At 32.6% G+C, this 11,054-nt stretch overlaps 1 protein-coding gene across 1 annotated transcript in view; it reads left to right on the top strand.

Moving 5' to 3' along the window:
- Positions 1–131: 131 nt before the first annotated feature.
- LOC144440131 (uncharacterized) overlaps positions 132–11,054 on the top strand; it is a 54,331-nt gene continuing 43,408 nt past the window's right edge. The window contains exons 1-4 of the mRNA XM_078129400.1: positions 132–142; positions 3,778–4,044; positions 8,005–8,182; positions 8,778–8,987. Coding sequence (XP_077985526.1) covers positions 3,871–4,044; positions 8,005–8,182; positions 8,778–8,987 — 562 coding nt within the window. The 5' untranslated portion in view covers positions 132–142; positions 3,778–3,870. The remainder of the gene's footprint in view (positions 143–3,777; positions 4,045–8,004; positions 8,183–8,777; positions 8,988–11,054) is intronic.

The following is an 11,054-nucleotide window of genomic DNA, read 5'->3' as shown; positions in this document are numbered from 1 at the left end:
TAATTTCATTAAATGATATTTATTCGTTATTATAAAAACAATTTTTAACGATGATTTTTTCCAATGTTTACATATAATGCGTTTTGATGAACGAATAAGTTGCTAAAAAGCTTAAACTATTTATTGGGGACTTATACAGCAGGTAAATATTGCCATAATGTGATTTCTCCTTGATTTTGTAATAATGGTATATTTTTTAATTTCAAATAGTAGCTTTATTATAACTTTTTGAATTCAGCTGTCACAAAACAGCAGGACTGTCATCGTTGACTTTTATTGCGGATTGATTCATGAGTTGTCCACTTCTTGGCAGCTCTCCGAGAGCGATCTTGGAATCTTGCACATATACATGATTCGGTTCTCGATTCTGTGCATTTGACGACAGATGTTCTGTGATCGTGAGTAGAGTTTGAAGAACATGATTCGCATTTTAGACTACATGTACCACGAAAGCAATAGTCTGTCTCCTTTTTTTCTTCATGCCACATATTTTGTAATGGATATTGATGACGCATTTTACTTGTATATTTTATTTATTTATTTATTTATTTATTTATTTATTTATTTATTTATTTATTTATTTATTTATTTATTTATTTACTCACTCACTCATGTTTATTTATTTATTTTCTTACTTATGTTTATTTATTTATTTATTTATTTATTTTACTTTTGTAACTTTCTATATTGAATGATTTTCAGCCTGTATCGTGTACCAATTAATAATTACTATGTTAATCCCCAATATTTTTCTTTATTCAATCAAGGAAAATATGAGTCACATAAGGGCCCATTAGGGGGTCTTTAAAATTTGTCTATCGACTCATCCATAGTGACAACACTTTAGGTCACAAGTATTTTCTTGCAGAATGAAGAAAATAATTAGAGAATACCTTGTCCTGCTTCCATGACGGTGCACGAGTCTGTATTACTGACTTGACTCTAGTCCCGAATTCCTCCGTATGCAAGCAGGACTAGAGAATACCAAAATTATACCAGTGCCAGTATCATCAAAGAAAAATTAGGGAAACTAAGTAATGGTAATTTTGAATGTTTTGACGCATATACAGCAGAAACAGTGCTGTAAATGTATGTTGTAGTGACAGAAACGCACATTGTCAGGATGTAGAATGACCAGAGTATATATTCCATATTTTCCATTACTGGTAGACATGTCAGTGTTTGCAAAGTGATAGTCATGCTTGCAGACCGAGTATTACAGTAGTCAATTCTGACAGTTATAGTAAACTCTTACTCAAATGATGCGATTTTTTTTTATCTTTTGTTCAAATAAAAATCAGTGTATTAATTTTGTTTTCCATTGAACATAAAATGAAAAGAGAATTTTGTGCACTTTTATTTTGTCATGTATGAGAAAGAGGTGTGAGTGGGGTGAATGCAAAATAAATTATACCATGCACACGCCAAGTTGAGCAAAAACTTTGAAAAACTATAAAATTTATACCCAGGTCATTCTACATCATGACTATGCATGTCTATGTCATGACAAGGCGTGTCTTCATCAGTAGTTCAGCTGTGTTCAAAATATGATTGAAATATGAGTCAAAATGTTAAAAATTGCCATTACTTTCATGGATTTTTCTTTGATATTACTGGCGCTGGTATAATTATGTTATTCTCCAATATTTTTCTTTATTCATCTGGAAAATACTTGTTATCAATTTATCTAAGGGTTTTGTCACAAGTTGTCTAGCAACTCGCAGTAACAAAAAACCCTTAGTTCACTTGTATTTTTCTTGGCTGAACGAAGAAAAATGTTGGGAATATTAAATACATGTATCTAATTCTGAAATAAAAGACATTTAATATCCAGACATGGGTTTTGGAGTGGATGGAAATATTACGGTATAAAAGATTTTGAGATAAAAAGATTTAAATGGTAAAAAAAAAAACAGAATTACATAAAATATGAATAAGCTTAAAGAAAATTGGGGAAAATGGTCACTGCCACGAAAACTATTGGAAATTTGTTGAGCCACTGATAAATCAAATCAAATCAAATGAAATCAAATGACATCAGATTATGCAAATATAGACACTATGTAAATAATGGTTAAATTAATTCAGGCAACAAACTAACAAATGTATACATGTAGGATGATGCGGGACACGAGTTGAGATCAGCATTTATGGATATAAGTGCATAAAATACATTATTTAATGACTTTATCTGAAGTAAATTATTAAGTACTTAGGAATTATGAATATTGAATGTTCATCTAATAGTAATACATATTCTACATAGTTTTACAGTAACAAATATTTGACACATTTATTAATCTTTTGCAATTTATTGAGTCACAAACACAGACTTAGTCTATGTCAAGTAGGAAGCCATGATAAAATTGTTTAAATAAATTAAAAAATCCAAACTAAATACCCAATCATCATCCATACATGTATGACCACTTTAAGTCATACACCATTGCATGATGGGTTGAAGTAGACATGATGATAATTCATAGCTGACTACATACGTTAGACTTTTAACATGCATAGTCAGTTATAATCACACACCATTTGCACAACTTTCATAATCTGTAGTCCCTAGTTTACTCCTAGTTACGAGTATGAGGCACTATGTGACATGATTTCCCAAGAGAAATTGTGTGTGTTTGAATACATCATGCATTTCCTTCAAAAAAAAAGAAGAAGACAAATCAAGGCAGACTTGGTCGTCTGTAAATAAATCACCTCCATACCCTCCAGCTGTAGACATACCTTCAGTACACACAGCTGCATTATCTGTTTTCATTTCAGTCCATGGTGTACCTGCAAGACAAAATAAACACCTATAACACAGACCTTCCCACCTGAGGATGATAAACGGATATATATATATATAATGTAGAAAAGCCATCCAATTTCATGCATTCATGCAGCTGAAGTGATGTGTATACTCACACCCCAGGATAAGACTTATACAATACTCGACAGTACCTTGGTTCTGTATAAGATTATAAGAACCTAAACGAAATTCCAAATGAAATTCACTATCCCAAAATTTGCAAAATATATTTTTATTGTAGCCATTATTGTCATTATATATGTAGTGATTCAATACACAATGCTTCTAACATTCTAATAAACTTTGTTTAGTGAGTGTAGATTCTTGACTCTACAAATTTAATTTTGGAGAATCCTCTTAAAATAACTAATTATTTTGCCATATGCATTATTTTGCTTGTCTATGAAATACATCTACAAGGGACTACATGTTTCACCTTATCCATGGTCACTCAATCATATTTATTTTCTAAGAATGCAATAACAGTGTTCTCACCAAGTTGAAACTTGTTCCTCATTCATTGTTCAGTTGAAGTCCTTGTCATTGATGTACATTGCTTCATGGGGGTGTTATCAAACATGCATATATGCAATAGTAGAACATAAATATGATATTACTAGGGAGTGGTCAATATTTATTTTCTACTTTTTGCATATGCATGTCTTAAATGACGTATAATGTTACTATTAGTATTAGCGATTTAAAATCATGACATGACTCTTCACAACCCAAAGTTTATGAAGATACTTTTATTTCCTGGAGTGGTGTTTCCTTTAAGTTGAATGAATCACTTTATATGTATTATCTATTTTAACATCTTTCTGGGTTTATTAAGTTGAACAAAAAAACATAATAAATAATACGATATTAAGATACAACTTTGAATGATTATTACAAGCATGTAAATTAAATGAGCAAATGCTATTAATTTCTTGATGATTATGAGTCTTCCTTCCATCTTCATCTAGGTTTTATTTCAAAGAAAATCCCATGATGATATAAGAATGATGCAGAAAGGATGACGATGTCAGATACATAGATAGCTATACAGTTGAAGTGTAATGGTTTGGTGGTGGTGGTCTCATATTGTGGTGGTGTTGTCGTTGTCAGTAGTTGGTGTCAGCAGACCTCTGTTTCAGTCTTCAGGAGACCATATCACAGTAACTGTATCCACCTACAATTTATGGAATGTTATGTTCAATTGGGATGTAAGGAAATACAGAATTGCACAAATGGTAGGTCTGCTTTGCTTGATTTTTTAGGTGAACCCATATTGACTCATGAATATAATAACATGACACCTGTACATGTATAAAGCTTAACTTAGGGACGATCACACAATGCCACACAAGCTCAACAAATGAACACTGTTCGTTTATTTCAAAACCTCCTCCCCCTCCCCCTTAACGAACACTCACAAGTGCGATATTTATATATAATGTAAACCATGATGAAAACGGTAGCGGTCACACCAAAATGATCGATGTAATGTAAAAACATCATTGTAAACAATACTACCAGAAACCCAGCACCATACTTCACATTAGAAGTAAATTTTTATCAACATATCAACATCTCAGTAATAATACAAAATCTGTTATCAGTGAAAATTTTTTGTTGAAATTTGGCTAGAAGTGCGAAAATGAAGTTCAGCAATCGCATTGACATCAGACCCCCTCACCCAAATGAATGAAGTTCACTTATTGAGCTTGTGTGACATTGTGCGATCGTCCCTTACAAGGACAGCATTAAATTGGTAAAATTTACCTGTCAGTGAGTTCCCCATACTGTGGTCCCTTTGCCCGGGTTCCCCAGTGATCCAGCAAAGAAAACTGAAAACCAAAGACATTTAGCATTTTATAGAATACTTCTTTTAATTCTTCAGAATTTCAGTTCACTGTAGTTACTGTGCAATTTCCCAAAGCTCCAAAATTTCCCAAATTCTTATCTTTAAATCTTTGCTGTGTCTTCATAGCTAAATAAGTATACAGGTATTACTAGACTACTGAGTATCAGGTTTGCCAGCGCCCTCTTGTGGTAGACAGATTACCAGCGGTGAATCATCACTGATAATAATCCTGATTCCATTGTTCATCAATTTATAACAATTGCTCGATAAGAATTATCAATATTAGGCAGGCAATTGCAAAAATAGTTTGTGTTTTGCGAACACCAAATTTGCTACAGGAGCACAAAATTTCACTTACATTTAAAGACTTTAATAACTAAAAGAACTCTGAAATATTTGATTCCAGATAAATAACACACAAAAATATTGACTTTTCCCTTCTAACAGAACAAGAATGTAAATTTATTTAACTCATTATGTAAATTTATGGTTGATATTGAACTCTCTTTATTTACTTTTAAAATTGCTAGATTCTCTATTTTTGTTAATTTTTCACATTATTTTGTCTGCTAAAACAGTTTTTGACTTAAAAAAAGGTATATCACAGTTCTGTGATTTACCAATATTCCAACACTACATGTAAATATTAATAATTAGTAAATGTAGTTGTATGTAGTTGCATTGAATTTATCAGTAAAAGTGATTCTATTTATTTTAGCTCACAAATAACTTGTGTTCTAGAATTTAGTTTACATGTAGTGCCAGAATAATCATAATCATAATAATGTTTAATTCTTATAAAGCTCATTATATTAAAAATAATCTCAATACACTGTACAACTGATTGGAACAACAAAAACAGGCATACAAGACAACAAAAATGCACTATTTGAAAAATAAAACTGTTAAAACTGTTTAAGAATTATGTAAAGTTCACAGTAATTGATTATTTTTAATTAGTAGTTAAAAAATATTATAAAACAAAGTCATTATCTAAATATTCAGACTTTTAACCTAGCAGATTGCTAATACAGACATACACACACACACACACACACACACACACACACACACACACTCACACACACACACACACACACACACACACACACACACACACACACACACATATATATATCAATGGTCATTTCAGCTCAGAGTGGTGTCCTGAATACTAAACATTGATTGATTTATGGAACGTAGAAATAAGCACTAGAAAGTACATCAAGTGTAGTGTTTTCTCCACTAAGCGGATGAAATTTAATGGATGCAAGTCATGTGTATAATGATTGGCCCCTAGATTGCTAAATGTGTTGTATAAACACTGTATCTCTTGTACAAATTAATCTACACATAGGATTTAAACAGTAGTGTTGGCAATAGCCAACTGAGGATTGCCTAAATGTTAGAAGATCCAGCTTTTGTATAAGGAAACAATGGATCTATAGAGCCTTAGAGTTCAATTTGGTGTAAATTTGAGCTTTCCATAGATTCACTATATGAGTACTGTGCATGTTCCTAAGGACTATTATCTGAATTCTCAGAAGATTGAATTCCCAGACTGTCAATATGTAACAAGATTACGTAAAAGTAGAACCAGGCATTTCTTGGCTTTCCAGGCACCAATAATGCAATACTCAATGTATAAGTACCCACGAGGGACACGCTATCTGTAATGGTTTTCAGTTACCGGCACCTTTTGAACCTTCCAATGGACTGTGGCAAATCTACTCCCTGCACAGAACTTATCTAACTTTTCAAGAAGTCAGAGCATGCATTGTTACAAGTACATGTATTGAATTATACAGTAATGTACGATAAGTCAACCTTGCTGTGTATTTAGAAATAAATTTGAAGTTTTTGCTAGTCTCAAGTTATGTGATTTTATTTTTTGTTTAAACACATGACACTAGATTTAGAAACATTGATTGCATAGATGTTTTTTGCATATCTTTAATTTTTTTCTATTTTTTTGTGGGACAGTTTGATGACCTGAAATAAAGATATAATATATAATTTATAGTCTAAGTTTAACTTATAAGTTAACTTGGTGTTTTTGTTTAGGTTTGAGAACCCCAGTGACAGAATTCACTTGTCAATGTAGATTTCTGTACCCTATATACCATTCATGTAATTTTGATGGGGAACCATGGTAACAACCCAGAGGAACTCGGGTAGATTTTACCTACAGTAATAGACTACCCTCTACAAAGACATTTTGCTTTGTGATGTAAAATATGCAATGTTTGAATGGTTTGAAAACCCTCGTCGAAATTTAATTTCTTCGAAGGACTGCAAGTCACAGTCACACATCAGTGTACCAAATTCCAACAATCCTAACAGCCCAATCTTTTTGATCATTGTCCTAATAATAACCAACATTTTAAATAAAAGAATTTAAAGCATGAGACTGAATTTTTCCAAACACGGTTTTTCAGTCTGGTCTTCTTTGTAGCATGACTAGTACATTATCAATATTTAATTATATGCTTGTAATCTATACTTTTGGTATTTAGCTAACCTATCTATAATAAACATATATTTCTAATGAACCTTCTCGATATCTGCAAAATCTCATACAGCCATTGACTGTACATGTATGTGTAGTTTTGTAGTATTTATCCAACACATCACCGGCATTGCAAATCGTGGTTTGCACATTATGTCAAGCCCATAGAATTAACACATGTTAGCCGGAAGTATGGTAAAATGTTATACTGTACTTCTGGGTATTGTTAATACTACTATGCATGGGCTTCGTCAATCTGATTAAAATCTGATGTAGATGTCGGCTAATCGTTCATTGCTATTTTCCCTTCGTTATTTTGCCTGAATTGACCTTCGTGGTACATGTTTACGTTTTTATCCTGACATACATCCTTATCGTGAAAATTTCGGTCGCTTTGCATTGCGTTGTGTTGCGTAAACTATAAACTGTCTTCAGTAAGATGCAACCTGATTGGCTGTGTGGCTCACTTAGCAGAACGGCGTGGGCATGGGCGCCACTTCAGATGTAGAGGAGGCGATCAGGATAAAAACGTAAACATGTACCACGAAGGTCAATTCAAAAAATAATTGTAAGGTAAAATAGCAATGAACGATTAGCCGACATCAGATTTTAATCAGATTGGGGCTTCGTACATGTACATATGTACAGTGAAATTTGCAACAGATTGTGTATTTGTATTTCGCTTGTAGCTGGCATGTCTGATGTATACAGTGGAATAATTTGAATTTTGAATTCTTGATTTGTTTTGTGTGTAGAGTTCATTCATATAACTGATGAAAATTTATATAAATTTAAAAGAATTCTATCCAAACAGTCATTTGTTCTTTTTTATCATAGATAAGGGAATCCAATCCTGATGTGATTGGATTTCAAGAAATACGATCTGATTTACATCGGAACCAGCTGTCTGATTTACAGCAACTATTACCCAATCACAAATGGAAAGCTTACCTACAAGTACAAAATGTAAAACGTGAGCCTCAAGCTATGCCAGGGCTAGGCTGGGAAATAGAAGGTTAGTGAAAATGGCATCTGTGTTTGAAGTCTCTATTCATGTGTAGGTTTCTCCCCAGCCTAAACAGAGAGCTAGTCAGTCATTAATATTCATGAACATTGATATTCAGTGGGTGAGTCAGTATTAAAACTTGTCAATTACAGGATATGATAGAAGGTGTTTATGAAGATAAACATTAACTTGCAAACCTACCATCTTGAATATCCTGAATGGTGCATTATGGGAAATATGATAAATATGACTCAGGTGCTGTTGTAAACAATGTTGTCATATTCTTTCTAACCGCAAATAATGTGGTCTCGGTAATCCTGATAATGAAGGAGGGATATTCTATTGATTGCCCCTTATTAGATATTACGATAACTACTGATAATCCCATAGTCCTTTGCAATTCTGAGCATGCTCAGTCTGGTTTGTGAGTTAGCTATTGAATGGATTTGCAGCATCTAAATTTAGATTATAAAATCATTTTAGTGTCCAAATTCAGACCATAAAATCTTTGGTGATTTCAGAATTAGTAAATTATTTGTTTGTCAGACCATGAGATCATTTTTAACAGTTCTTTTTTTCTGTTTTTTGTTTTGTTTGTTTCCAGGGCTAGGTATCCTGAGTAGACATCCTATCATAAACTATGAAGGCCAACAATTGTCACTGACAGCATCTCCAGATAAAAACAAACGTCAAGTTCTACACGCACAAGTCAAAGTAGCAGAGTTTGGACTAGTTCATGTTGCTGTGGTTCATCTCTCATATGATAAGAGACAACAGTGTGATAATGTAGCTGACATTGGCAAATACATTGAAGGTATGTAGTTTGAACTTGACGAGCACTCTTCTACCGTTTAGTTACACGTTTTTTTAAACTTCTACTGTATACTACTCGACAAGGTAGAGACTAATGTGTAAAGAAGTATGTTGTCGAGTAAAAGACAATTTTTGTTATGGGTCAAGTTGTGAATTACCACGTAATAAGGGATAATTGAAAAACCGAATTCTGGTGCATCACAAGATATTGCTGCTATGTGCATCATTATAAATTAGATAAAAATCACAGGAAAAAATCAATAAATAATGACAATCAATAAAATAAAATAAAAACTCAAATCTCATATGACACAATGAAGAGCTCTTTAATAAGTTGAAGTTTTTATGGTGGTATGTTCAACTGATAAAGACCAATTTATCCACCACTAGAGGGCAGTGCTTATCTCAAAGATGTATTGCCCTCTATCTTGAAGAGTCATGATGGGCAAATGGTTTGAGTGGCCGGCTTGGAATCTGCAGGTTGCAGGTTCGAGCTCCATTGCAGCCATTTGTTTCTGAGTGGCTAAAATCCTTTGGCAAGATTTGAACCATAACTATGCCTCAGTCCACCCAGCTGTATAATTGGGGACCTGGTAGGATAGAAGCTGCGATGTGAATACTTTGATCCTCTGCATTTATAAAGGCTGCAATGGATTGTATGCTCCCCAGGGAATTGAGGAAGTATAAAGGGCCGTTGTGCCGATAAAGATGAACCAGGGGTAATAATTGTTTAGTGCTTTGAGCACGAAGTGGGAAAATGCTATATAAAAACTATGGTGTGGGAAAATGCTATATAAAAACTATGGTGTGGGAAAATGCTATATAAAAACTATGGTGTGGGAAAGCCATATATAAAAAACTAACATTATTATTATCTTATCTCATACTTGTCCATTGACTTTCATCAGATTGTACAATTGAACAGGACTGATTATTAAGTTAAGTACAATATGCAGGCCTTAAAAGTTGATAGCACTTGATATATGCAAAAGTGTTTGTTGTATAACAAAAGTGATTTTAAACTAAGCCATATGTTGGAAGCACTGAGATCTTATTCATCCATTCATGCCATATGTCACTTTTAAACATAAACTGATTGAAATATAAAGGGTTAAAGAGAAATAGGTACAAAATAATATGTCAAATTCAAAGTTTATTTCTGACGCTGTCTATACAAACTCTCTTTCATTCTAAGAAAAGTTTTTCTATAAATTTGACATTTTGACATTACGGTACGGTACTATCTTCATAACAAAAATTTCAGTGTCTGAAAGAGAATTGAAATGAAGTCAGCCTCTGTAAAAGAGGTTTCGTACAAAGCTCTTATTCAACATACCTACACAATGTAAATGGAATTTATCACATAATTAATTGAAATAAAATATGCATAATTAGGAACTATCCATTGAAATACTTATAAGTTTTATTTGTGAAATTTAATCTAAAGGAATGAAATATTGTGGAATTTATTTGTTTTAATCGTGGTCCATATCAATTGAGTTTTCACGGGAGAGGGGGGGACTATACCACAAACCATGATAACTCCTATTTTGACTATGTTATGAACATATCTTTCTTTATTTTCAGCATGTGCGATTATACACAGCGACATTATAATGATATCAAAATATTATCATATTATTTCTGTTTGTAAATACAAAACCTGTTTATTTTTTCCACGCGTCATTACCCCAGCAGAAATATGTGCTTTGGCTTGTGAAAATGTTTTTTTTTTTTTTAACATTTAAACTATAAGTATACAAATGCGTACATTGTACACAATGTTTGGACTGTAATTTTTGGGTGTAATTTGTATGCATATTCAAAAGCTACTTGAAATATTCTACTTACTGATATGAAGCATACTTAATTATCATTTGCAAATGACTGAACTCAAACTTGGTATTAACACTGATAAAACTTATATTTAACAATCCCATCACATAATTTATTATACATATGAAATAATGTTGAGTAAATCCTACTTTGCAATCAACTGTTGCCAGAAGACAATTGTAATGTCATAGCATGCATACATCAGAATTAACACTATATTAGAATAGTTTAA

Source organism: Glandiceps talaboti, chromosome 1, assembly GCF_964340395.1.
Source record: "Glandiceps talaboti chromosome 1, keGlaTala1.1, whole genome shotgun sequence".
Lineage (NCBI taxonomy): Eukaryota > Metazoa > Hemichordata > Enteropneusta > Spengelidae > Glandiceps > Glandiceps talaboti.
The sequence above is the reverse complement of the archived record's forward strand: the minus strand, read 5'-3'. Positions and strand labels throughout refer to the sequence as shown.